The 27945-nt window shown below is 51.4% G+C and overlaps 1 protein-coding gene across 9 annotated transcripts; it reads left to right on the top strand.

Moving 5' to 3' along the window:
• The first annotated feature begins 905 nt into the window (after positions 1–905).
• On the top strand, positions 906–27644 carry ADAMTSL2 (ADAMTS like 2). Of its 9 annotated transcripts, XM_062011798.1 has the most exons (21): positions 906–1046; positions 1232–1589; positions 1720–1803; positions 2490–2601; positions 3599–3744; positions 4201–4276; positions 4641–4743; positions 6398–6543; positions 6646–6769; positions 7721–7801; positions 8749–8924; positions 9862–10204; positions 10852–11233; positions 14347–14450; positions 16329–16455; positions 19563–19776; positions 22405–22560; positions 23728–23898; positions 24030–24206; positions 25253–25397; positions 26817–27644. In XM_062011798.1, coding segments are annotated over exons 3-21 (2904 nt in total). In that variant the 5' UTR covers positions 906–1046; positions 1232–1589; positions 1720–1801; the 3' UTR covers positions 26936–27644. The 9 variants fall into 9 exon arrangements, with proteins under 9 accessions (XP_061867782.1, XP_061867785.1, XP_061867784.1 ...); XM_062011801.1 differs by having other exon boundaries at positions 1232–1784; XM_062011800.1 differs by having other exon boundaries at positions 1232–1789.
• The last annotated feature ends 301 nt before the right edge of the window (positions 27645–27945 follow it).

Below are 27945 nucleotides of genomic sequence, written 5' to 3'. Positions count from 1 at the left end.
AGGGAATTGTTCAGGTGGGCTGCTCAAAGCTGCTGGAATGTGACCACAGCATGTGCAGGGGTATGTACTAAGGGACGTGGAGGAGTGTGTGTCACTGTCACCATGTAGGTGAGGGGTCTCATCAGCCACATTCTGCACATAAAGACCCCAGAGAACAGATCAAGTACATCACATGTAGGTTACACACACTGTGTCCACACACCATGGGCTTTTCTCTCTCTCACACACAGATCAGACACACTATGAGCGAGTTGCACTGACCCAGGGGGACGATTCTCACCCAAAATGGCTCTTCACATCACCATTTTCTGACCACAGCCGCTCTGTGTGGCACAAAACCATCCCAACCAGCACGGCCGATGCTGATGACACCAAAAGCACGGGGTCACAGTGCTTTGCTTCATTTTTTTCAGCACAAAGTGCAGACCGTGCCCAGCCAGGTGCCCAGAGCCAGGGTGCAGCTGCATGGAGCTACCAGCGGTACTTTGGCCACCTTCCGTGCCAGCGATCTTTGGGGGGGTGATGTGCTCAGAGGTGGGAGCAGCAGGTACCGCCTCCCCCTCCCCTGGAGCGAGGCACTGGGGGCCGCAGCATCCCCGGGGGCTGCCCGGCGCATGCGTGCGGGCTCCCCCCGCCCGCGCCCCCCCGGCCTCGCCGCAGGAAACCGGCTGGCGGCCGCGGGCCGGCGCCGGGGGAGGCGAGGGGTTAACCGGGGTGGGGGCATCCCGGGCCGAGAGGTGTGAATTCCGTCCGCTTCGGCGTCCCCCCCGCTTTTCCCTCCCCTCCCTCCCTCTACGCTCCCACCCCTCATCCTCCCCCGCCGCTATAAGAGCTGCCGGCGCGGGCTGGGGGGAGCCACTGCGGCGGCTCCTCCTCGCTGCGAGTCCCGACGCTTTTTGGCCGCCCTTTGAAGTCGGAGAGAGGGAGAAGGAGGGGAGGGAGCGTCTGGGGCCGCCGTTGCTGCTGCTGCTTCGTGCCGCTACCGCCCGGCCCCGGAGCATCGCCCCCCGCCACCCCCCCCCAGCCCCCGGTCCCGCCGCCTCCAGGTACGGCCCGTCCCGGCCCGGCTCGGCCCCGCTCCGCTGCCCCGGCGGCTCCAGCGGCTCCGGCTCTGCCGCCGCTCCCGCGTCCCCGTCCCTGCGGCTTCCCGGCTCCGCGATGCTCGTCGGTGACATCCCTCCCACCCCACCCCCTCCTCCTCCTTTATTATTTCTCCTGTCTACACACGCAGCTCTGCCCGGCTCAAGGATACGCTCGGAGCGAGCTCTGATACTGGCTCTGAGTCAGGAGTGTCTGGAAGCTTTAATGAAAACCAAGTGTAAGGCAAGTCTGAGCCACCTGTCCCCGGGATCCCCAGCCAAGCGCTCGGAGCTCCCGTTCATCAGTGCATCTACCTCTTGGAAAAGGTCTTTTGCATGCTGGATCTCTCCCCCAAGGCCACCGCAAAGCAGCGTTAGGGACCTGGGAGCCCTCTGCTAATTGCTCACAGTCGGGCTGGCGTTGCCGGCAATTCCGCGTTTCCGAAACTGCCACAAAAGCCCTTGCAGGAGGAAAAAAAGGGGGAGGAAAGAAGCTCTTTTATGTTGCAGGTCTGCAGTCCTGCCCCCTCTCCCCAGGAGCAGCACCTTTCCCACCTCCCTACTGCCCACAGACACTCTCTAGTTACTTTTCAAGGGAAATTAGCTTAGGGGAGAATATTTTTTTCTCTCTTTCTTACAGACATGAGCTGCTTTGATTGCCTGGAAGCATGATTTCCTGAAACCTGCTCCTTTCTGGCTCTTGCAGTGAGGTTCACAATAAAATGTATTGTGGTTTTGAGCTGGGTTTGATTTAAGAAAATGCCATTCTGGGTGACTCTCTCTTTCATGAGGCAGATGGAGAAAGAGATGAAAGGCTGCCACTCGGAGTACTTCAGTTCTGCTCTTTAATTGTGGGTGGTTTCTCTCTTTTTCTCTAAGAGCAGGCTTCTTCCCTGGGAATGGATGGGAATTGGAGTGGAACAAATGATAAAAGGAAAAAAGAATGACTGTTAATTGCTGTTTTGTTGTCGTTGTTTGGTTATGAAGCCTTTCATCTCATTCTTTCAGGAGTGATTCTGTAAATGAGGAGATTTAAATGCTCTGCTTTTATACATCCAGGGACACTTCTTGTTACTCTTGTGCAAAGCTTGCTTTAGTGTAAGCCACTGTCTCTTCCAAGACAGGCTGCTAGTATCAGGTGTAGCCACTGGAAAACAGTGCAAAGTTGTGGTTTGGAAGATAGCAGCCAAGAGGGGATGTGAACCTGTGCTATGTTAATGCTTCCACTTATTATATACACCTTCAGGATCAAGCTCTTGCAGTTGCTGGTGACTGGTGTCACTTAGCTGTCTGGGAATGCTGGAGAAGATATGTGCTGTGTAACCCAAGCTGCAGAGCAGCCCCTGCTCTTGGTGGGTGATGGGTCTGGATGGAAGTTTTGCTTTAGCAGGGTGTTTGGTTGCTTTCTAGGATGAAGACACCTAAGTGGAGATGGAGCAGCATCTCCATCAGTGCACGGTCCCAGCTGAAAGGCACCCTGGCCCTTCTCCTCGTGGGCAACCTTGTCTTTGTGATAGCTCCAGTAAGTGCATTGCCTTGCTGGAGTGGGCATCTCTGGGCTTTAAAATAGTGCAGTGTCTGGGATGGGAATCCCCTGGGACTTGCATGACTGATCTGGGCATGTACCAGGTCTCCAGCAAGCACGAGGACATATGACTTGGCTTAGCTCTTTAGTCTGGTCTTAAGTTGTACCTTCTGTGGTTAAGAATGTGCTCAGATCACTTCCAGGGCTCAGCAAGGCCATGCCTTGCTCTCAGGTGAGCACTGCTTCCTCAGCCCCTGCAGTGACTGGAGCTGTCATTTGCTTTGCATGGAATGTTATGATCCTTTCCCAGTAAACACGGAATAATTAGAACTGCCCTAACCAGCAGGTGATTCTGGATGGAAAAATACATCCTTCTCCCTACAATGAGCACTACCTGGGAGCTTCCAGAAGGTTCTGTGCTCCTTGAAGAGATGTGAACACCTTGCTGAGCGCAGATGTGTGGTGGTGGTGCTGCTGGTGCAGCAGCTCCTTTGCCCTCTGATGCGTGGTTATGCTGCTGCCAGCAACGGCTGAGGGGTGGCAGGTGGGGTGTCAGAGACCCCCCTGAACTGACAAACCTGTACTTGCAAAGAGAGGACACGTGTTGCTCCAGCCTAGTAGCATCCACTGGCTTTCTCTCCTGCTGTGGAGGAATTTTGCAAGGGTTTGCTTAAGCTTTCAGTGAAGCTTTTGGCTCCTCAGCTCTCTGTGCAGAAGGAGTCAGAGAGCCCCAAAAGGCTTGGAGGGTTTGGGGTTGTTTGGGAGATGGATTTTTGCCAGCTGGGTGAAACAATGAACATTTCCTCTCCCGAGGAATCCCAAATATTGCCATTTCATTCCAGTTTGTAACAAAAAGACAGTTAGGGGGGGAGACACGGGGTTTCTTGCACGATGGAAATCTCAGACTTGACCTCAGATCTGGAGAAGACAAAGCCCTGTTTGCTCAGGGCAGGCTGGGCAGGGGATGCCCTAAGGCTCGGCCTGATGCTTCCAGCAGGACCTGCCACAGACCTCCAACAGCCTGGAGGAAGGGGCAGACGTCACTGCGTACTGGTGGGGAGAATGGACCAAGTGGACGGCGTGTACCAGGAGCTGCGGCGGAGGCGTCAAGTCGCAGGAGAGGCACTGCCTGCGCCAGAGGTATGGCACCCACCGGCTCCAGGGGGTAGACTTGAGCCAGAAGGTCATCAATAGATAAGCACTGGTCAATAAGGTATTGTCTGGCAAAGGCTGCTTGTGTAGAAGGTGGCCCCAAGCGTGCTGCCCTCCCTGAGGATGCTGTGCCCTGGGCATCCCTGCTGGCAGGATCAACCATGCTCATCTGCCCTCACTGGGCTCTGTGATTGCCACCTTGCAAACCTTGTCCCTGGGCCTTCATTCTCATGATACCTCCTAGGATGCTGTAGTAAGAATAGTTGATGCTGCAGGTAACAAAGCCAGAGAAGCCTTTGCTATCAGCTCCAGTGAGACTGTGATAGATGTCTTTGTGGGTCTGCTACCTAGAGATTGATCTTACAGAAGCAAAGGACAAATATATTGTACAAAAGCAAAAAGAAAGGTTTCTGACCCTGTTCTAACCATCATTTTTTCATTCAGAAGAAAGTCAGTGAGTGGGCTGGCTAACAAAACTTGCACTGGAACATCTAAAAGATACCAGCTCTGCAAAGTTCAAGTAAGGATATCCTTTTTCTTCTTGGGAACACTCAATGGAGAGTTGTGCTTGCTTCATGTGATGTCACTTCTGTCTCTGTCATCCTGTTGCCCTTCCAAGCAACTGGAGTGCCTTTCTTTGGTGCCCATCACTATTGCATTGGGACTTTGAGGATTTGCCTGCATTTGGGGGCCATAAAACCCAATGGGTCATTCTTGCACCACCTCCCTTGGGGGGTTTCCCCTGTCTGTCCTTGCAGTGGGAGGAGGAGGATGTGACTCTGAATGGGGCAGGCGATGGAAACGCTCCTTGCAGCTGGTTGAGATGTGCCAGAAACCTTTCCCACATTTTGTTTTCATCAGGAAATTAATGTATCCCATTCTAGGAGTGCCCTGCAAACGGAAGGAGCTTTCGAGAGGAGCAGTGTTCATCATTTAACTCCCATGTGTATAACGGCAGAACATATCAATGGAAACCTTTATATCCTGGTAACAAGACATTCTTTGTGTGTTTCATAATGCTTAGCCAAAATATTTTGATAGTTATGATGCTATAGCCTTCAGGAAGGCTCCTCCTCTGCTGTTTTAAAGCGATTTTTCAGAGATGCGATCAGCTGTCTCCCAAGTTCAAAGGCGTGTTTTGCAGCTGCAAAGTAGCTTAAGAGTAAAATAACAGCATGAATTTATGGCTGTAGCCTGTGTCGGTCACAGCTCCTGAGGATCAGAGAGCTGAAAGGCTGGAGGAGGATGCAAAAAGCATGGGGTGATGGACTGCACTGGCAGGGAGAGGCCAGCTCACCCAAACAAGTGTCCTTTGAGCTGGGGCCATTACTGACTGTGTGGTGTTTCAATGACATTTGCTCAGCCTTCATGTGCTCTGTCAAATGTCACTGAGATGCAGTCAGTCAGTTTGGCCATCTGGGGTGAGCGAGGCAGAACTGTAGAAATAGCTTAGGCTGGGATTCTGTTTTGAAGTTTAGGCACCAAACTCCCATCAAAATCCAGCATTAAACAAAAACCAGGGCCATTGAGAGCTGTCGGGTACCCAGGACCCTTCTCCTGAGGAGGAGGTTCCTGAGCCTGGTTCTTCAGATTCACAGTGCCATTTGGGTGTCCAAACATAGAGATGGGATCTAATGCAACTTATTTTAGTGTCTCTCTACATACCTAAGAATGATTATGCTTCATGAAATTACTTATTGCCTCCTTTTATGTGAACCAAGCCTCCGTCTCACCAGCCTTCTTGGCAGGGTCAGCGTGGTGGAGCTTGGCCCCTGGCAGGCTGGTTAACTTCTGTCCCTTTCCTATGGCAAGGTGACAATTTCTGTAAAACATATTTGCTCTTCAAGGTGATTCAGCAGAATAGTCACAGCCAATTGTTTTGTGTTTTAGCAGGCATTCACGTGGCTCCTGGGGGATTTGCAGAATCAGGTTTTGACACTGATGCTGTCTTGCTTGGGCACACAGGCCAGTGGGTATATGAACCACTCCCTAGTTGGTGGAGTTCAACACACTCAGCATTGGGTTTCTGATGCAGATATGAATGTTATCAATTGCTTTCTGTGGATGTTGTAAACTGGGGGATTGTTGTGCCAGTGGATGCAGCAGCCAGTTGCCAGCAGAAAGCAAAGGGTGGATTAAGTTCAGCTTGGGTGAATGTTTAAGGAACAGTTCTTGTGTTTTAAGCTCCTATGTTTTGGAATATAACCTTACTTGTATATGCTTTTATAATGATATATCCATGCCAAGTTAACTCATGTATTAAATGTTGCCATGCCTATGTCTTGATGTAGATTGTACATGTATCACTCCTGCAAGCCCTTGCACAGAATAGTGGCTGTTACTGCTTCAGCACATCCCCTGGGCTGGTGTCAGTGATCCCACTGGCATCACTGGGTGCAGCTATTCCTGGGAGCACAGAGGGCTGTGCAAAGGCTTGCAGCAGTGGGCTGCCACGCTCTCAGAAGTACAATCTCTTGCCCAGCCTGAAACACAAGAGATGGTAGCTTCTGAACTGCTGGCTGCTGTGCAAGTGTGCTGTTGCTGCTGTTGTTTAGCTTGGCAGAGATTCATTGACATTGGTAGGATGAAAGTTATTGTGTTTCTGCTGTTTTGAATGTATCTTTATATCCTTTCCCCTTAGATGACTATGTTCACATTTCTAGCAAGCCCTGTGACCTCCATTGCACCACTGTGGATGGTCAGAGACAGTTAATGGTTCAGGCTCGGGATGGAACATCCTGCAAATACACTGATTTCCGAGGGGTTTGCGTGTCTGGAAAATGTGAGGTTGTTAAACATTATAGCAAAAATCTTGTCAGTAGCATTCAGAAACTTACAATGGCTGAAACATTTGCCTGACCCTCAGTACTCTGTCTGTGCATTTCCTAGCCCATTGGATGCGATGGCATTCTCTTTTCCACCCACACTTTGGATAAATGTGGAGTTTGCCAAGGAGACGGGAGCAGCTGCACTCATGTAACCGGCAGCTACCGGAAAGGCAATTCTCATCTTGGTAAGGCTCCTGGGGACATTTGGCTCTGTTTCCATCACAGGGATGGGTTTTTAAATGTACTCTTGTTTTTTGGGGGTGAATTGCTCTCAGCTCTCACCAGCTGCTCTGCTTCACTTTCCCCCCCCACTTTGTTCTATGGGTGTTAACGTCGCCTGTAAATCTGGGCAGGGAAAGCCTTCTTTAAAGAAGAAACTCAGCACTCATGGTGCTTGTCAGAAGCCTGAAGTTTCTAATGTTGAAGGGTGCAAAAAGGACTATGCAAGAGCCTGGTGTCTATTTTAGTCTCCTTTCTCATGACCCAGTAAGACTAGAAAGAACTGATTTGTAATAACAGGAAGCGAGGATGTTTTGAAAGACCAGGGTTTCCAACATGAGTGTGATGGAAAGCAGCAGAACCTACTTGTCCTAAATATAGCAATCTAACTCAGGAATGATGATGAATGCTCCCTGAGGGTCAGTTTGAGATGGAGCAAGCTGCAGGAACTTCAGTGGCCTTGGGAAGACTTGTCCCATCCCTTACCTCACGTTAAGCAAAGGTTAAACGTTAATTGGAGGAGAAACAAGTTGTAATCTCTTGCTGAGGTTTTGGGAAGACTGGCTAGCACAGGGTTTAATACTGAACCACAGGACAGCTGCTCTAGCTAAGCAAGCAGTCTTCAGGTATCTTTTCTTACATCAGTTTAGATAAAGGTGATATTTGTGCATCCTTTTCCCTCCTTGGCTGTGTTTTTACACCACAAACCAGAACACATAGTTCTTGTCTGTTATGGGTACAGTCCTGTGTGCAGCCTACCAGTTATCAACATTAGGGGGATGTTTTAATCCATCACTCCTTAAAAATCACTGTGGATCTTGTCCAGGTTGCTTGCTATGTTGCAGCATTGGCCAGTGAGGGTTTTGTTCAGGTCATTTGGTACCAAGTTCCTTTCATTAATGTGTAGTTTCCCACAGGTTATTCTCTGGTAACTCACATTCCTGCTGGAGCCAGGGATATCCAGATAGTAGAACGGAAAAAATCTGCAGATGTTCTGGGTGTGTATGACCTCTTGGTACTTCCCTAGGATGCATGCTCTACTAGCTAATGCTTTTTCCAAAGAGAAGCAGGACGTAGTTTTATTGCAGACATGAGCTAAATCCATAGTCAGTGTAAATCACAGCCTTGTTGTCTAAGCCAGTGCCTTTCTGCTCTGCAGCCTGAGCACCTGGGCTGTGTATAGCAACAACTGGGTTGCTTTAAGGCTGAAACTGTTGGTCAATATTATTGCTCCTTCAGTGTGGCATGACACACACACTGGTGCTGGATCACAGACAGCCAAGTGACTTCATCTTTCTTGTCATCCCCTTGGTCTTCTGCTTGGGGAATGTGCAATGGCCACATGGCAATAGATGTGACCTGTGTGTTGCCTTGCTGGTGTTTGTGGCCACACCATCCATCTCATGATGGAGATGGCAGAGCTGGTCAGGAGGAGTGTGGAAAAATCTGGACTTGGCCAAGAGAAGCACATTTGCTGCCATCATGCTCTGCTGCCTCAGGGGACAGTGGCCACGTGCAGGAAGTATTGAATGAAAAAGGCTCCATTTTAGTACCAGTCCTGGGCTGGCTCTGGATGAGCTATCTTGGGCCACTGCTGGGTCCAGTGGCATCAGCTCAGTGCTCCCAAGGAAGCAGCTCCTGCTGCTGGCCATCTCACAGCCTGCTTACTGTCTGCAAAGCTGTCCATGCTCTGCTACTGCCAAAAGAGTGAGAGGAGCCACATCCCCAGGAGCTTGCAATGGAGAGGGATGCATAGCCTGGAACTCTGGGCACATACTTGCATGATGTGTTGAAAATGGGTGAGAAATGCACTGTAATGTGGGAGAAACGCTCTTGTGGTTTCTTACTGTGCCACTCTAATTTTATCCCCTGAATGAGCAGGAGGCAGTGTTGCACCCCTCTGCTCTTACACGTGGTGCCACTGATTTTTCTCTCTCGTTTGAAGCTGTGGCTGATGAAGCTGGGTATTATTTCTTCAATGGGAACTACAAAGTTGACAGTCCAAAGAACTTCAACATTGCAGGCACAGTGTTCAAGTACCGCAGGCCCATGGATGTCTATGAGACTGGCATAGAGTACATCGTTGCACAAGGACCCACTAACCAAGGGCTGAATATAATGGTGAGCTTTGACTTCTCAAGGCTGGGAGTGATGGGGAAGGGAAAAAGTCTATGTTGGATCAAGGAAAGGGTGAGAGTGGGAGCAGAGTCCTGTTTTATTGGGCAGGTTGAGGAGAGGAGTGGGAGTGGTGACTGTGCCCAATTCCTTGCACAAACCATCAGTGCTCTCAGCCTCAGGGCGCTGAATAATGAATGTGGGCTCAGTGACCCCTCTCTCTGCAGGGAGAAGGTGCCTCAGGCACTGTGGGGGAATTTCTCCTTTACTCTTTGGCATTTTTAACAAGTTACCTGTCAGGAAAAGTAAAAATAAGAAATTTGACCAGACAGCTTGAAGTGCACAAAACTTAACCCCCAAATCTTTCTTGAAGGCAAACCATCTAAAGCCAGAAATATGAATAAAACTAACTTCTCTCCTGGGCAGTCAGCCAGAGTGCAGCTCCTGCCATCTTCCATGTAGCCCCAGGCTGCTCTGGAAGGGGAAGAGGTGGCTGCTTGAGTGCTTATAAAGCTTTGCACCAGTAAAAGATGTTGTTGTGCATCATCTGTGAGTCCCCATCTCCAGAGGGGATGTAGTAGCTGAAGGGGAGGTGTGTGTGCATACTCCCCTCTTACTGCAAAGGCACAAAAAATGTGTTTGCAAATGCTAGTCAGGAACTTCTGAAGAGGCTCTCCCAAGTGTCTGGTTGCTGAGCAGCAGAGGAGAGAGTGTGGCCTGTGGCTCCCAGGCCCCGAGCTGGGGCAAATCCCCAGGGGCAGTGCTGCCAAATAACCCTTGGAAAATTGTGTTGGGCTCCAGCTGTAAGAAGCTGACAATATGCTGGAAAGCAGATTAGAAACAGCAAAGGAGATGCTCACCAACTGCCAAGTGCAGGGGGAATCACAAGCTTTGTGTGCCATCTATTAACTACATCCACTAACAATTAAAATGTCTTTGGTAGGTCTGGAACCAAAATGGCAAGAATCCATCCATCACGTTTGAATACACCCTCCTGAGGAAGCCACACTCAAAGAATCTGCAGCCCATCTACTACACCTTCTCTGAGTCAGACAGTGAAGAAAGCAGAGAGTTCGATGGAGATGTGCCGTTGGGTTTTATCCAGCACAATGCAACCTATTTTGGGAAAATCTCCAGGGAAAGGGTAGATTTGGAGAACCAGGTGTTTGGAAGGCAGGACACGGAGGAAGATTTAAACTTGAGCAAAGGTCAGGAAACCAATGAGGTCTATGAAAGAGCAGAAACAATTGACTGTGAGCCAAAACTGAAGGGCAAACAACCCCAAGGTAAGGAGGAGACTTGGGCCTCACTGTTCTGCTTCTCAGAGCTCTTGTTGAGAAATGCTCTGTTTCTATCTCTGGTGATTCTGCTGGTTTGTTTTTTGGAAACCTTGGAAAGTTCTTTAAAACATCTCTGCTCATAAATCCTCTTTGCCCTTCAGGTTCTGGTTTCTGGAGGGTCGGGGGGTGGCCATGGGTGAGGTCTCCCCGCTGGTGCCCTGCTGTGCTTTGCCTCATGCCAAGGACAGGAGGGAGCCCTGGGTGCACATCTTCCATCACCTCACACCCCTCCCTGCAGCCCCCAGCAACCTCCTTCCCACTCCAATCCCTTAGGCATCCCACCAAACTGCCTTGAGTGCTTTCCCAGCATGGCTGCATGAGCCCTGGGGCCAGGAGGGCATCTTCCTTTCTGACCTCTGCTATTGCTTGGGGCAGTGCTGGCAGGTGCTGAGCTGTCCTCTGGCCATGAGATGGCAGAATGAGACCCCCAGAGCTGCATGCCCTTCCCAAAGGGGTGCAACCCCTGCCTCTGACCTCCCGGGTGGCTGTGCAGGCTCCGGCGTGTCCCCGCTGCTCTGGGCTGCTTTTGCCTCCCAGCCCCAATGCATTTTGTGGTTGTCACTGTTGTTTCCCCCCTGTTGGCTCCAATCTAGATTCAAACGTTACCAGGTCTACTTACCAGACAGACCATGAGGACAGAGACATGGAGCCCAAGATCACCTCCAGGGAGTTCCTTTTGGAGAATGCCATCACGGACAAGCTGCTGGACAAGACCTCGGACTCCAAGGAGCTGGTGCTCAACATGACCATGAACAGCATCTTTGCCCAGGGGGATCCCATCAACTCTGTAGGCTCACACATTGACAGCCTCTATGTTGACTATGAGGACACTGATGGCCTTGTGACCTACACCCTTAACAGCACTTACATGGAGCTGAGCAATGGCAAAGCCGTCAACACCTCTGCAGAGACACCCTTTTCAAATGCCACTGTCACCATGAGCAGCCCTCAAGGGAACAGAACCCACAAAGCAAGGTAGGAGATGTGTCTTTAGTCATTCTAAATCCTATTTATTGCAATTCCTGACTTACAGTAGCCCTATACTCAATGCAGCCCCCTTGCATGGTTTCTGTCCCCTTTGAAAGCCAGAAGGTAAGTGGGAGTAGGGTGATGGAAGAGAAACCTTGCTGTTGGCAGTTGATTTGGAAGGAAGGGACAGAGGTATCTCCTGGGTGGGAATGATGGATGAGGAGCTCTCACTCAGCTCCCTGAGGCCAGAGTTAAAGCTCCTGCTGGCACCCAAGGCAGCAGGTTGTCACCCATATTGACAGTGGGATGTGGTTTGGGGTTTGGCGTGTCATGGGCAAGGTGCTGGACACGAGGTGTGTGAAGAGCATTGGGGATTGGACTTGAGGTGGAAGGGACAGCCAGAAGCTGTACTGAAGGAAATGGTGATGGGGCACAAGGGAAAACCTCTTGCCCAGAGTGTGGTGGTACAGGGTGAGGGATCTCCCGTCATTGGAGACAGGCAAAACTGGACTGTGCAAAGCCCTGTGGGACTCTCTTATAGTGTCAGCCCAGTTCTAAGCAGGAGCTTGGACTCGAGACCTCCCAAATCCTTTCCAGGTTGTTTGTGGGGAGACAGTGGCTTTTTGCTCATTTTCATTCACTGTCAATGAGCAAGGGAAGATCATCTCTCTGCAGGCTGTACCCACACAGTCTGTGACAGTGTTGGTTAGAGGCAGGGGCATCCTATTTCTCTCTAAACTGCCGTAGTTCTTAGTGTGGATGGAGCTATCCAGTTACAGGAACACTTTGCACCAGTGTGATCTGATCTAAATCCTCTTGGAGAACAAGCCCCACTGGGATGGGGATGGGTGGATGCCTCTTGTGCTGTGGCAGGAATACCCTGCTGCTTTTCCTCTCCTGGAGCAGTTAAAACCTTTCTGTGCCACACCAGGGCAGATCCAGGCACCCTTCATCCTGTGCCCCGTGCTGTGGTGTGCAGCCTGGGCTGATCCTGCAACAGGGGCCATGAGTTTCCCTCTTTGCTTTAAAATAAAAACTGAAATACAGCACAGAAATGTGACCCCAGGGACTCTGGACTTTGATCTGTGGTGTTTGTGTGCACTTGTTAGGATTATTCTTCTGCCATGGGGACTGTTTAGGGAAGATGGGCAGCCCAGAGCTCAGCTGGGGGTGAGGGACCGGTGCTAAAGCTGGATGCTGTTGCTTGCTTGGAAAGCAGAAGCAAAGTGCAGGCAGGGAAGAAAAGACTTGACTTGTTATAATGAAGCCTGCAATAGGGGAAAAAAGCTCACTAGCTTTGTGGGACAATGTGCTGCTGTTTGCATTTAGAGGAGAACAAAATGACAGTTTTGTCTTTGCTTGAAATGGTAAGAGAGCTAACCACTGATTTATCTGGAAAGAACTTGTCCTTGTGACCTTATTACACATAGAAGAAGCTCTTTAAGTTCACATACATTAAAGGGACACTGTTGAAAGGTATTTTTGATGTCTTCAGATGTGGTATGAAGCTTATTTTGGAGATTATTTTCTCTTTTCAAAAGAGAAGGAGTCCCTGTCACAGGATAACTTGACCTTTACTCTGGTGCATCAAAGACCAGAGCATAGGTGGGAAGATCTAGGTAATATCCCATTGTCCAGGCAAATTAAAGCACAAAAAGCAGATGTTGACTATGTTTTAATGGATCTTACTGAAAACTGTCATCTTGTGAGCCCTCTCCTGGCTGGGTAGCAGTGGGCAGCACACAGATGGCAGCTGGGGCCGAGCCGGGACGAGGGGTTGATGTAGGGCCCCAGACAGAGCCATTTTTGGCAAGATAAAGCACTATCCTGGTGTTATCCCACAACAAAAATAGTCACAATCGTTTCAGTTCCATTTCAAATGCAGGAAGTGACCATTTGCCAAACTGACAGAGGCAAAAATCAACAGGGAAAATGAGATTGTTGTTGTTTTTAATCCTCCTGGAGGCTCAGTGCTGGCGGTGGAAGGAGGGTGGGTCCGAAAGGAAAGGGCTGGATTCTCAACAGTGTCCTTTTAAAGGTTGATTTGATAGGCTGGACCTGAACTTTTTCTTACAAACAACTAAATAAGGCAATTTCAGAGCTTCTGCTGCCTAGAAATCCTACAAGCTGCATATCTCGCCAGGCCAGAGACAACTGGATGTCAGAATGCGACCTTGTACGCTATTGCAGTGTAGCTGTTTCAAGGGTTTGAACAAAGGTATGAGAACAGAATTGAAGCCTTTTTGTTGTAAAGGTGCAGTATCCCTGATGTGTTCTAACCTCACAGCACGTAGGATGAGCTGAACTGGGAGAAGCTGTTACGCTGGGTTTGACAAAGGCTTTCTCTTGCACACCAGGCTGACTCTGTTGATCCTTTTTCCCTCGATGGCATCGTGTGTGTTTTGAGCACAGTGTTGGATATGAGAGATGCAAATCCCCCTACCTAAAATAAACCAGAGAATAAAGCCAACCAACACAAGAGTGGCAAAAGCAGCTGGTAGGCAAATGCCATGGCTTGGTGTTTAAAAAGCAAAGCGTGCTTTGAGGAGCAAGCTGCCAAAGTCCTGTGCCACCCAGCTGGCTTTTGCAAGGAGTGACCTGCTGAGATTTGAGCAGCCAAAAAGCTCATCCCCATTGAGAGGCACGAGTCTCTGTGCCCAACCCAGGAGATGCAGGGGAGGAGATACTGCACCTTTAGTCACTGTATGCCCAGGGCCAGGTGTATTTGAGCAGAAAATGCAAACTTTGTTAAATTCTGAACTGTTTCTACTTGTGGGTATTTTTATCCCATTCTCTCTATTTCTAGACAGTGGAAGCTCTGCCTCTAACCGGGCTGGGGATTCTACTTGGGGCTCAGGACAGGTATGTTGTGAACCAAACCAAACCAATTCAAACAAACAAACAAACCAACCCCCTGTGAAAAAAAAAAAACCAAACCAAACCACAATAAATCAGAAAAGCCAAACAAAGCAAATCCCCTCCCAAACCCAAACCCAAACTGCAGCTTGCTGGCAGATGTGTGTGTCTGACGGGGCCTTTCACCGCTCGCTTTGTAAATGCCTTCTTTTGTTTTTGTGTTTTTTTTCTTTTCCTTTTTGTTTTGTTTTGCTTGTTGCTAGAAACAGATTGAAGTTGTTAAGAAAGGGCCAAGGTGTGAGTGCTGCTGACATGTACAGGTGGAAGCTTTCCTCCCATGAACCCTGCAGCTCTACATGTACCACAGGTAGTTATAAGAAGCAGCCAAATTCTGCACAACCCGCTGAAATCACCTGGTGTGTGAGTCACTTTTATGTCTGTTAGGGATGGGAAGGACCTGGTGATGTGTAGGGGATCTCATGATCTCTGGAGCTGGTTTAACATGACCCCAAATCTCTGCCTGGGTGCAAAGACAGGGAGAGGAGCTGGGGGCTGAGTGTGTGCAAAGCCCACGGACCTTGAAGGTGTGTTGGGGGCTGGGTGTTGATGCCCAAACGTGTCCATCATCCTGCAAAACACCTTTCCTTTGGGAAGCTCCAAACATCACCTTTGCTTCCCAGCCCAGGGGAGTCGTGCTGGGGCTCAGCAGGATCTCCAATCCTCTGCTGAGTCTCAGCATGTTGTCTCCTCGGTGGTTTTTTCCCTCTTTTTTGATTACTCAAAGGGGTTTGAAAAGGCTTCCCCATGGCATGAAATTTGGAAGATTGTTCAGCTCTGGCAGGAACCAAAATAGCATTTGTCTTCTTGATTTTTTTGTTGTTGTTTCTCCCACTCCTTCCACCCTGGAGCCTGATCTCAGCTGCAAGGGTGTGAATCTGGAACACTGATGTAGATGCCAGGGATATCAAACCCAAGCCTGTATTTTTGTTTTTGTATAAATTCCCCCTTTTTTCCTCCTGAAAATCTTCAAGTCACCTCCTTTTTCTCCTTTACTCCTTAGTTATAGGGTCCTGGCCCCTGCAAGCCCATCAGTGTGGGCCCATGAGCTTGCCTGCACTGCTCCCCAACTGCACTGACCCTGAAACAATCCAGATCCTGTGGTGCTGCTGGAATTAGAAAGGAGGAGGGAAGAGACTGCAGTCTGAGGAGCATCTCTTAAAAGAGCAAATGCAAGGATTGTATTCTTTCAGCATTTGTTCTTGCCCAGCAGCCACATGCCTGCAGTTTGCCAGCAGCAGCAGCTTCATGAGCTCTCCCTGTCCTTCGGATCTCATCTCATTTTGATGACTATGATCCCCTCTGAACAAACTTCCCCCTTGACTGGGCCAGGCTGCTCTGCCCTGGTTTGCAGCTTAGCAGAGAGAGGTTTTGCTTTTCTTTCTCCTTTCTCATTGCCTTTGCTTAATGACATACTGCAGAGAAGCAATACCACGTCAAGAGCTGTACATCTTTTTTTAGTTTCATGTAAACCATATGTTCCTGAGAGCTGCAATTCTTGTTACCTGTAGCCAGAGCAGCCTCCTGGTCCCCAGCCAGGTCCCAGAATGGACTTCATAACATTTACTCTGGCATGGCAGGCTATGGGGGAAAAGGTCTGGGTCTGATGACACTGGCTGCCTGTGCTGTCAGTGGGGGAGCTGGAGGAGCAGATGCCTCCTTGCAAAGCCCCTGGGAGCCTTTCCCTGGCCCAGAATGCAGCTGGAGGGCACCTGGGCATAAATGGCAGTGGGTGGATGGAGTGGGCTGGGGACCATTTTCTGTCACCTCCAACCACAAGCTTGGCAGGGTTGGGAGGAGATGGCTGTGAGGCTGGAGGGAGCTGCTGAGCAGACACTTTGCCCTGAGCATTTCCTATAAAACAGTATTAAGTCATATATTGATCTTGGTGGCAAGCCCTGGCAGAGCTGGCCATGCCTGCCTTTGGAACTGGCCAAACTCAACCATGCTGCCCACGTTAGCTGGGTGGCCACTGTGGTCCTTCCCTCCTGGCAGCATCCATCCCATGGGCTAGAAAGTCTGGCTTTGTACTTTCCATTGGGACGAAGCGTCGGAAAAGGCAGCTCAAAAAAAACCAAACCCCCCAACCAAACCAAACCCCCAAAAATGAGGAGAAAACCAAAGAGATTGCATGTCAAAATCACCAGTCGTCCTCTGTTGTGTGTGTGTGTGTTCTCTTTGAAACTAGGAGTGATGTCCACATATGCGATGTGTGTTCGCTATGATGGGATCGAAGTGGATGATACGTACTGTGATGCCATGACCCGGCCCGAGCCCATCCATGAGTTCTGTGCTGGGAGAGAGTGCCAGCCAAGGTACCACCTCGACAGGGTGCTCCTGGGGAGGGTCCACTCTTCCTCTGTTGTGTTTGGGGGAGGGGGTCAGTGTGGATTTGGGGGAGGGGGACAGCAGGGATGGTCTGTAGCACCCCTGTCCCTCCTCCTAGTTGCATCTGCCTGGGATGCAGCAGGATTTTCCTCCCAAGTGCTTTAGCTTAGGCTGACAGGTTAAAACTTCTGTAAATCCTGGCAGAGTTTGCACCTGGGGCACCCCCTGAGTCTGGCTTCTAATGCCCACTCTGGCCAGTGTGTGTAGGAATGTGTGTGATGTGAGTGGAGGGTCTGGGCTTGCAAACTGTGCCATGGATCCAGCCCTTTGCTTCCTTCAGCATCCTAAACATTGTTGAGATTTACTTGTATTAGGGTAAGAGCTGGAGCAGAGGGGAACCTGTGCTGGAAGTCCTTCAGAAAGTTCCCCTTCTGCTGCAGTTATTTTACCTGCAAAGTGTGACTGTGGCCCAGAGCCTGGCTGTATGGCTCAGGCACCTTTGCTGCTGGTTTCACAGAATCCCAGCAGGGTGGAGGTTGGAAGGGCCCTGCAGAGCTCACTCAACCCAACCCCTGCTAAAGCAGGTTCCTCTCACTCAGGAGCACAGGAATGTGTCCAGGTGGGTTTGGGAACCTCCTGAGGAGGAGCCTCCACACCCTCCCTGGGCAGCCTGGGCCAGGGCTCCCTCACCCACACAGCAAAGAAGTTTCTCATTGTGTTTGTAACACAGGAGGTGCTTTTGGGAGGTTTGCAAGTAACAGCAGTTATGGTCAGGACAGACTGGTGTCTGTCAAAGGGAAGAGGACTCTGTTGGTGTCAGACTATGGACAGGGCAAAGGGAGAAATAAAGCTGTCTGGTGCATACCTTGGAGTGGTGTCACTTGTGAGCAGTGCAAAGCAGGACTAAGGGTCATGCCAGGGACCAGCAATGGCACCTGGTCCCTAGAGAGTGCTTGCTTTCACCTCAGATAATGATGAAGGAAGATGGGGGAAGAAAGCAGTGTAAATCTCACTGCACCTTGCATGTTAAGGCTGAAAGCCAGGACAGGCTGCCTCTGAGGCAAAACAAGTGTGAGGAGGCAGGTGGTGCTGGGAGCACACCTGCCCTGTAGACACCATGGGGACTTTCATCTCTACTTGCATTAACTTTGTACATTTTAACACAAGTATTAGGGCTCTTTTTGTGCTTAGATTATCCCACTCTCATAAAGCTGCCCCTCCTCATAGTTGTGCTGCTCCAGCTCCATGAGCTTAATCATAGAATTGTTTGGTTGGAAAAGATTTAAGATCATTGAGCCTGGGCTTGCACTGTTAGAGAAAAGAACTGCTCTGTGATTTGTTGGTGATTGGAGCTCGGTGGTGGGTGAACCAAGGAGCTGCTGTGCACTCAATGGGGCAGCCAAGCACATTTGCTAGTGCTTAGGCAGGTGGGATGCTGCTTGGGCTGGCAACACTCGTGCAACAGAAGTGCTGAGAGAGTTTTGCCTGATCTGGGTGGCACAGACCTTGGCTTCATCTCCCTTCTGAATTTGGGTGGCACCTCTGAATGTGTGACATCCCACAGCTGCTTGTTGTGCCTGGAGCCCCATGTGGGGTGCAAGGCATGGGGGCAGCCCTGTGTCTGCAGGAGCTGTGAATTCTGATCCATTTAGATTTTTACCTTATTCTTTAATTCAGAATTTCTGTCATGTTACTGTACTGTAACAATCTTGACTTCTTATGTCTTTTTTTTCCTTGGTTTCCAAGCTGCTGTCAGGATAGTAGTGGCAAGGGACAGGAAGGAGTAGGCAGTGTCTCAGAGCAGATCCCAGCTCTTCCAGTTATCAGTTACACTGATGGTGGTACATGAATCTCTGTCCCACCAGAGGTCAGATAGCTTTGTGTGACGTTATTGCCAGGATTTGCAGTGTAGTGGGTGGTTGTGTCCTCTCTAGCTTAACAGGCAAAAAAGAGAGTTCAAATGAGGGTGGAGAAATGTGCTGGCACAGTGGGGCTGCAGCCAGGGAGTGTGCAGCCTGTGGGTGACAAACCTTTCAGTGATGAGGCCATCAGTCCAGGCCCCACTGTCCCAACACCTCCCTCTCAGCAGTTTCCATGCTGTTGCATGCATGGGCTTTGTTTTACTGGGTGAAACCAACATCTGTTCATATATCCCATCCCATGGGAAAACCTCATGCACATGGGCACTCTGACTACAGCTTATTCCTATTGCAGCCATCTCATAGAATTCATTTTGGTTGGAAAAGAGATTGAGATCAAGTCCCAGCCCAGCACTAACCCACAGCCCTCAGCACCTCAGCTCCATGGCTTTGGGATCCCTCCAGGGCTGGGCACTCCCCCAGCTCCCTGGGCAGCCTGGCACAGGGGTGACACCCCTCTCAGGGAAACAGTTCTGCCTCAGCTCCAACCTCAACCTCCCCTGGGGCAACTTGAGGCTGTTTCCTCTTGTTCTATCACTCATTACTTGGGAGAACAGACCAGTCCCTACCTCGCTACAACCTTCTGTCAGGGAGTGTCAGAGAGCGCTCCTGTCTCCCCTCAGGCTCCTCTTCTCCAGGCTCAACACCCCCATTCCCTCAGCCCCTCCCCAGCCCCTTGTGCTCCAGCCCCTTCCCCAGCTCTGTGCCCGGCTCTGGCCACGCTGCAGCCCCTCAGTGTCCCTGTGGCAGTGAGTGAGGGGCCCAGCCCTGAGCACAGCCCTGGAGCTGCAGCCTCCCCAGCGCCCAGCACAAGGGACAGTCCCTGCCCTGCTGCTGCTGCCACCCCAGTGCTGATCCCAGCCAGGATGCCCTTGGCCTTCTTGCTCCCCTGGGCACGCTGCTGGCTCCTGTCCAGCTGCTGTTGATTAACAACACCCCAAGGTCCTTTCCCTCAGGGCAGCTTTCCACCCCCTCTGTCCCAGCCTGTTGCATTACATGGGATTGTTGGGGTCCAGATGCAGGACCTGTCACTCAGCCCCGTTAAACCTCATACACTTGGCCTCAGCCCATGGACCAGCCTGGGCAGGCGGAGAGCAGGGAGGGTTTGGGATGCCGTGGGGTGCTGTGGCCCCGCTCCAGGCACGCCTGGCGTGACGGCCTGTGTCCCTGTGCAGGTGGGAGACGAGCAGCTGGAGCGAGTGCTCCCGCACGTGTGGGGAGGGGTTCCAGTTCCGCATCGTGCGCTGCTGGAAGATGATCTCGCCGGGCTTCGACAGCTCCGTCTACAGCGACCTCTGTGAGTCCGCTGACATCACCCGGCCCGACGAGCGCAAGGTCTGCAAGAACCCGGCCTGTGGGCCCCAGTGGGAGATGTCTGAGTGGTCTGAGGTGAGTCCCTGGGGGCTGCTGGCCTGGCAGAGGGTGAGAACATGGACCTGAGCTTCTCCGTTCCTCTTCTGACCGAAACTCCACTGTGGCCATCAGAGACTCAGCCTGTTAGGACACTGTCTGTAGTTGTTGCATGTGGACCAACATGAACCAGTAACTTCTTGTTTCCCTAAAATGAAGCCTTGAGTCTCCTCCAGAAAGGGGAGACCACTGCCATCAGTCACTTGGTCTTTGACAGCACATAAGGTGCTGGCATTGCCCACTGAGACAGGGCAGGAGCCCATGGCTCATCCTCCTGCCCCTACTTGCTTGGCAGCCTCTTTGACCCACAAATTGCCAGGGAGATAGATCTCACCTCACACATGAATGACATTCCCATAAACTTCCTTTCCTCACCTCCAATTTCACTGCACCACCTGCAGAATTAAACCTTCTCCTGGCTGTGCCACAGGCAGATCCCTGAAGCAGCTGGAAGATGGTCTGGAGCGGTGCTTTAGCTCATTGGTTTGCTCTGGAAGGGTTTGTGCCCCTGAATTCATTTCCAGGCACAGCCAATGCTTCAGCATGCCATTTGCAGACATAAACCTGTGGAAATGACCAAACCAGTGCTGCTTTCCTGGAGAGCTGGGGCTGGACTCAGGAGCAGATCCTTTGGCTACCACTGGTGTTGTGCTGATGGCCACTCATGGTGCAGGGAAGGGAACCCTGCGTGGTTCACAGGGAGCATGTCAGACAGAGGGGTGTAACTGTGCACTTCTGCATTGCCAGGAAACAGCCCTGCCCTTCAGTGTCTTCTGGAAGTGGGTATGCAGGGGAAGAGTGAGATTTGGGGTCTATGTCTGTCTCCAAGCTTGCCTGGGCTGTCACCACAAGCCCCCCGTGATGGTGATGGCTGTGTGTGGAGTGTGGTGGTTGTGCCCTGGAGTCCACACGCTCACTGACTCTCTGCAAAGGAGTAAATGTCATTCCTGCTCCCAAATCAAGCCAAGCCCCCTTCTAAGCAAGAGCAGACTGAGCTCTGAGCCAAGCTGTCCATGGGTGCAAACCTGTCCCATGATTTACACCATGAGGGACTGACTTTTTCCTCCTGGGAGGCTCCCAAAAAGCTTCTTGGTCATAATTTAACTATCTCCTTTCCTCTGCAAGCCAAAATGCATGGTTTCCCTCGAGCCAAGGGAGGGGCTGGTGCCTTCCCTGGTGCTGCAGGATGTTTTGACTTCCCCAGCTGGGTAGAGAGGAGCTCCCTGTGCACATGCTGGTGTGTTATTTTGACCAATGTAGCAAACCAGAATGGCTTTATTTTACAGGAATCTGTATTCTCCTCCAGCATGTGTCAGGGACAGATTGCTTGAGACAGTCTAGAGTAGTCTGTTCTTAGCCAGCAGCAAGCTAATCTCATTTGGATCCCATGTGAAGCAGGGTGCCAAGTTGGCTGGGGGAATAGGCATTAAAAAAAAGGAGTCCATTTCAGGGATGTGAGGATTAACATATCAGCACGGTGTGTCTGAGCACTCTGCTGTTGACACTTCTCTCTGCTTTACGTTATGCATGGAGCAAATGTGTGCCTGTGAGACTGGAGTAACTCAAATCCAGTTCTAAATAATGTCACTGGGCTGCACGGTGCCAAATTTATCCACAGCCTAAAAATGTCAGTTGGGAGGTTTGGGGAAAACATTCTCCAAAGAGGTGGAAAGGAGCTGGCTGTTCCTGGGCAGGAGGGGAGGGAGATCTCACCCTGTCCTCTAAGTGACAGCTCAAACTTTTTAGCTTTCATTCAGGCATTTTTGGTGCCTTGGGTTTTCACCCTCTGGCATCACCCAGCAGAGAGCTTGCACAGCACCCAAGCAGGATACAGCCCTCCTGTACCTTAACTGCTGAAGCTGTTGGAGGGTTTTGGGGAAGAGGGGCAGCTTTGCTTTGGGTTGTTTTAGTCACCTAGGCAGTGTCAGTGTGTGTTTCATGGAGCTTCATGTTTAAAAGGTTACAAAAAACTCACCCCAAAGCCAGTGTTGTGGTTTAAGCAGAGCCAGCACCACAGCCCCATGCAGCCACTGCCCTCACCCTCCCCACACTGAGGGAGATCAGCAAAGACAAGACAATCAAGCCTTGTGGATTAAAATAAGTATAATTCAAATAAAATATAGTGACTGTAAGAAGAAAGAAATATAATAAGAGGAGTTAAGAGGAACAAAACCCAAGAGGCAAAAAAACCCCAAACAAGTGCTGCCCAATGCAATTGCTCATCCCCAGCTGACTGATGTTCCCACCCACCTGCCCCCAGTTTCTATACTGGGCATGACATCCTATGGTATGGAATTGCCCTTTGGCTAGTTGGGGTGAGCTGGCCTGGCTGTGTTCCCTCCCAGCTTCACCCTGGTTTCCACCCCCCTGCCCCAGTGCACTCACTGCCAGGGCAGGGTGAGAAGCAGAAGGGCAGCAATAACCAAACCCTCCCTCTGTTAGCAACGTTCTCTTCAGTGCCAACCCAAACCACAACCCCTGAGCACTAAGAGGAAGAAAATGAACTCTATGCCAGCTGCAAGCAGGGCGAGCAGAAAGCGGCTTCCCTGCTGCCGCGGTGGCTGGAGCCCCCGTGCTGATGCCACCCCTGTGCCCTCCCTCCCGCAGTGCTCGGCGCGGTGCGGGGAGCGCAGCGTGGTGACGCGGGACATCCGCTGCTCCGAGGACGAGACGCTGTGTGACGCCAGCGCCCGGCCCCTGGCCGAGAAGAACTGCACAGGGCCGCCCTGCGACCGCCAGTGGACCGTCTCTGACTGGGGACCGGTGAGAGCCTGGGCTGGCCAGCCCAGTGGCTTAGTGTGAGCCATGGCAGCCGGCCCTGCTTCTGGGCTTCGTTGTGTCTCTGATACTGAGGGTTTTGGGGTTGGGCTCATCTTTCCCCAGCAGCTCCTGACTCTAACAGATCTGCAGGTAGCCTGCACCCAGAGCCAGCCTCCAAAAGATTTGGCCACTACCTCTCTCCCAGTCCATGCGTCACCTCCTGTCTCTCTTGTCACCAGAGCTTGTCTTTCAGTGTGGATGCCCTGGCTTGATGCCTGTGGCAGCACTGAGCTTTCATCTTCACAAGGTTCCTCCTTGTGTGGGTCAGGGATGAGCTGCTGGATGGGCTCCAGCACCGAGGATGATCCAGGGTCCCAGGAGGTCTCAGGGCTTCCCAACAGATCCTCCCTAAGGGGGAATTAAACCCTGAGAGACCTGTCAGAGGGCCTTAGTAGGTGTCAAAATCCCCTTTTCTGTCTGCTGCACAGCTTACCTTGACAATGCTGATGCTCCATGCCCAGAAAATGCACCTTTCCCCTTGGTGTTTGGGTTTTTTCCCTTGGTGGGTTTTTTTTCACCCCCTTTTCCCTCCCTTTCCCCTTTTTCCTATCCTGCACAATTCTGCTACAGAGACCCCCTTCATCCCAAGCTATTTTTACCCAGGTTTTGATACATTAGCATCAGCTAAAAATAAGTAGTTTCCATGGCAGCCACAGCACTGTGAAACACCCCGAGTCTCTGCAAGAGCGGCCGCAGCAGAGTGGGGGACTCGGGGCAGTGCTTGTCTGGCCCTCTGCAGTGTGAGGGTGGAATATTTACACCCACTTGCTTGATCCCCTTTGCCTTGACCTCATTTGAGAGCCACCTCAGGGTTTCCCTGCTCATGGTGCTTCCCTCACTGCCTGGCCTGAAAGATGCTGAGTGTTGCTCTGCACCAGTGCACTGGGGCCGTGGGCTATGGTGGCTGTGACAGGGCTGCCTGGGGAAGGATGCACTGAGCTTGAGCTTCCCTGGAGCTATTTTAACCTGAGCCCAAATAATGCCTCTGTGATTTGGTGGAGGTGGGGTCTGGGAGGCAGCTGAGCCCCATGGATTCATCCCTGTCCCCACGGTGGGGCTGGAGCTGCCTTGGGTGCTGCTGACCGCCCGCCGTGCCCGGTGTGGTTTCAGTGCAGCGGTGGCTGCGGGCAGGGCAGGATGATCCGACACGTGTACTGCAAAACCAGCGACGGGCGAGTGGTGCCGGAGTCACAGTGCAACCTGGAGACAAAGCCTCTGGCCATCCATCCCTGTGGGGACAAGAACTGCCCCTCGCACTGGCTGGCACAGGACTGGGAGCGGGTAAGTGCAGCCTCCGCCGGGCTGGGAGCAGGGGCTTGGTTTTGGGGAGTGATGGAGAAGGGATGATGCCATGTGCTGGGGGTGGGACAGGGTGTGTGGGTCTCAACTGGCCCTGCTTGTGCCCCCCACAGTGCAACACCACGTGTGGTCGGGGTGTGAAGAAGAGGATCGTGCTCTGCCTGGAGATTGTCAATGGCAAGATCAAGACCCGTAACCCTGCTGACTGCGACGTCGCCAAGAAGCCCGTGGAGGAGACAACGTGCTTCGAGCGGCCGTGCTTCAAGTGGTACACAACCCCCTGGTCAGAGGTGAGGGGGAAGGAGCTGAGGGCAGCTCAAAGGATCTGTAGGAGGGAGATGGAGGGGGAAAATGCTCTTCCTTCAATTAGCACTTGGCCCTGAGCGTGTGGTGCCCCATCCCCTTGTCATGCCGCCTGCAAAACACCCCAAAGAGATGTGTGAATCTCTGCAGGACACAGCACCCAAAGGAGCACCTGAGGGGCCCTTTCACTGCCCTGGCAGCTTGAGGCAGAGGGTCTGCCCTGCCACAGTGTAGTGGGACAGGCTGTGCTCAGGGAGACCAGAAATGAAGGTGTTTTGGGGCAGCTTTGTCTTTTTTAGTCTATTTCTTTACCTCTTAACCTGCAGACTTGGTTGGGTGTGTGTGGAGCCCTTGGGATGGCTGCCCCAGGAATGCAGAGCTTGGGCATGCCCCAGCACCCTCCATGGTCCACCCAGGCAGCCAGGATCTGGTGGCTGTGGGGACCAGCCCAGTGAGTGTGTGTGAGGAGCTGTGAAGAGCTGTGGCTGGCTCCCTGCGAGCCCTCCCTGACGAAGCCCTCCTCATCCCCGTTCCAGGCACCTCCTTTTGTTTAGTCTTGCAAACCCTCCTTGCAGCCTATAATTAGCCACAGCAGCCCTGCTGTAATCCCAGCCTGCTGAGGCATCCAAAGGGCAGCAGGCAGCGAGCACCAGGCCCAGGAGCAGCTCTGCAAACCCACAATGTGACATGCAGAGATGTCAACGCCGCAGCCCCAAGCCCAGGGAGCTGGTGGGAGGTCTTGTGGCCTCAGGGTGGGCTGCAGCCACCCTCTGGTGCTATAGAGCAGCAGCATGGACCAGGTCAACTCCTTCATGGCCTCCCTGTGAGAGAAGCTGCTGCAGGTGGCTGATGGTGCTGGCAGCAAAGGTGGAGGAAGAGGCCAAGTGATGCTGGGCTGAGACATGACATTCAGCCAGGGAACTTGTTCACCTTCCTGCCCTGACACCTCCACTTTTATTTTTAGCAGGTCCTGGCTTAGCACAGACCCCTGTGATGGCAGGGTCTTGCCTCACCCCCTCTCTCTCTCCCTCAGTGCACAAAAACCTGTGGCATTGGTGTGAGGATGCGGGATGTGAAGTGCTACCAAGGGAAGGACATCGTCCGGGGCTGTGACCCGCTGGTGAAGCCAGTTGGCAAACAGACCTGTGACCTGCAGCCCTGCCCCACGGAGCCCCCAGGTGAGTCCTGCTGCCAGCAGCACTCCTGGCATTGATTTTCCACCACCTCCCTCAAGCAGCAGCACCCAGCAGACCCCAAATTTGATAGTCATCCTGAGGAGGATGTAAAGGGGACTGTTCTGTGCCCAAGTAATGGGGCACCACGCACTGCTGTTCCTGGAGATAACCCTGTTAATTCATAGTTCAAAAGCAGCATAATCTGACCTTAAGATAAAAGGGAGCTTTGGAGGGCTGACTCAGGTGCTGCTTCTGGGTGATTCCAGCTAATGTCCAGGAAGTTTTGCCTGTGCCATTATTTTAATGGGTTTTTGTCTCCAAATGTCCTGTGGGATTTGTAACTGTCTCATTATCTGACTCTTCTGCTGGCTTAAAGCCCCTGTGATCTTTTGTGAACAGGTGGTTCTAATTGTTAATGGGATTTGGGACAGTGTAGGAGAAAAGCATGAAAATGGGAGGCAGATTTGTGGCTGACTTCTGCTTGGCTCCAGCCCTGCTGGGTGCCTTCGGCTGCCCTCTAAGGCAGGTTCCAGAATGTGGCAGGGTGATTGCATGAAGCCTCGTGGTCCCTCTTAATAAGGTGCCTGCCCTAGGGGCAGTCTGGTTTCATTGCATCCTGTGGATTTATATATATATACACATATATTTAACTGTAAATCCTGTGGGTTTGAAGCAAAATATTGCTCTGAAGGAAGCTGAGAGAGTGTTGAAGTGGCCTCTGGCCTCCTCCCTCTTTCCAGCAGCTCCCTCGCCCTGCTGTATTCCCACTCTGTTTCTCAATTAGCCTCTTTGGGGCAGAAATGCTGTTGGCATCACCCTGTGCCCTACCAAGGGAGATCCTTGGCTTGTGGGCAGCTCAGTGCCAGGTTTCCCTGGTAGCTCCAGCAATTCCTGGGCAGCTGTTTTGCAGGGATGAGCCTCAGCTTCAGGGCTGAGACCAAATGAGACACCCCAGGCTGGGCCAGGTGGGATGAAATGGGTTGACCTCCTCGTGTCTTTGCTTAGGTTGATGATGATATTTATGGAAAAGTTCTGTGGTGGTGTTTTCCAGGGGATACTCTGCCAGATATTAGGAAGAGCTTGAGTTTTGGGACTGGGACCAAATGATACTCCCCAGGCCAGGTGTGGTGTAGATGGATTTGATCTTAAAGGTCTTGTCCAACTGGAATAATTCTATGAAATAGGTCAAATTTCTCATGCCTTTGGTTAGGTTGACAATGGTATTTATGGAGAAGCTCTGTGATGTTTTCAAGGGAATGCTCTGCCAGTTCTCAGGGAGGTGGCAGTCACAGCAGGGGTAATCTGTCACACAGCTGTGCTGTTCAGAGCAGGCTTTATACAGGGGGTGGGAAATGAGATCATGAGCTTACAATGACTTCTTTTCTTTTCTATACCTGTTGCCTTTTGCCTTCTCTGCCCCAGACGACAGCTGCCAGGACCAGGCAGGAACCAACTGTGCTTTGGCCATCAAGGTCAACCTGTGCAGCCACTGGTACTACAGCAAAGCCTGCTGCCGCTCCTGCCGCGCACCCCACTCCTAGTGCCCGCCAGCCCCGGGCTGCACCTCCCTCAGCCACGTCTCCCTGTACCATTTAGCAAGCATTACACAGCCCACCAATGTGGATCAAGAATGCTTTTGGGTTGTATTTTTGTTTCCCAGCCATGCAGAACTCCTCCCCTTGTCCCTCTGGTGTGTAGAGGAACGGTGGTGGCTCATCTCGGTTACAGAGCCGTCACCGCTGTCTGTTGGGAGCCCCTGTTATCAGAGCTGTACATAAAGTCGTGTATATTTGATTCCCCCCCTCCTTGGAACTGCTGACACATCCAGGTGTCTCACAAGGTCTCATTCCTTGGTTTCTTTCCTCTATGCAAGTTTGGGGTTGGCTGAGGGGAAGGTGTGAACTCTGAAGAGCAAGTTTCCCTTCACTAAGGTGGGGTTAGTGCCCCCTCTCCCAATTTACCCCTGAGCCCTGCAAACTCTCCTCAGCTGCATTTCACATGGTGGGAAGCTGAGTTTTTGTTTGCTAAATGAACTCAAGCCCAAGCCCCCTTTTTGTTTTGGTTCTGTAATATGTAGGTGTATACTTTCTCAGAGAATTTTATCTTATAACCAAATGTTAGTTCCATAGTCCTTCCACACCCCCTGTAATGCTGACATATTGTATATAATATGGGAACATAACTGCACTTTATATCACAAAAAAAGACGTGCTCTTTTTTAATATATTTGTTTACAGACAGTGAACTTTATCCATGTAATCATTAATTTGTACTCACATGTATATTTTAATAAAGTGGTCATATTTATGGTGGTATCTTTTGTTTTATTCTCCAGTTTGTAGTGGGCGTTTGCCCCGCGTGCTGGGAGCACTGGAGGCAGGGCTAGGAACTTGCAGGTGCCTGAATGGAAGCAGAGAAGCTCTAAGTTGGTGGAATTGTGACAGTGATACAAGGAAAAGTCCCAGCTGGGGATTTTGGAACCATTGCTTTGGGTTAGGGGCCCTTTGGGGTCTTGTGTGTGGCTTCCATGATGAAGGAGCTTCTCAGGAGC

Source organism: Colius striatus, chromosome 19 (genome assembly GCF_028858725.1).
Source record: "Colius striatus isolate bColStr4 chromosome 19, bColStr4.1.hap1, whole genome shotgun sequence".
Classification (NCBI taxonomy): domain Eukaryota; kingdom Metazoa; phylum Chordata; class Aves; order Coliiformes; family Coliidae; genus Colius; species Colius striatus.
This window is presented reverse-complemented; position numbering and strand designations above follow the sequence as displayed.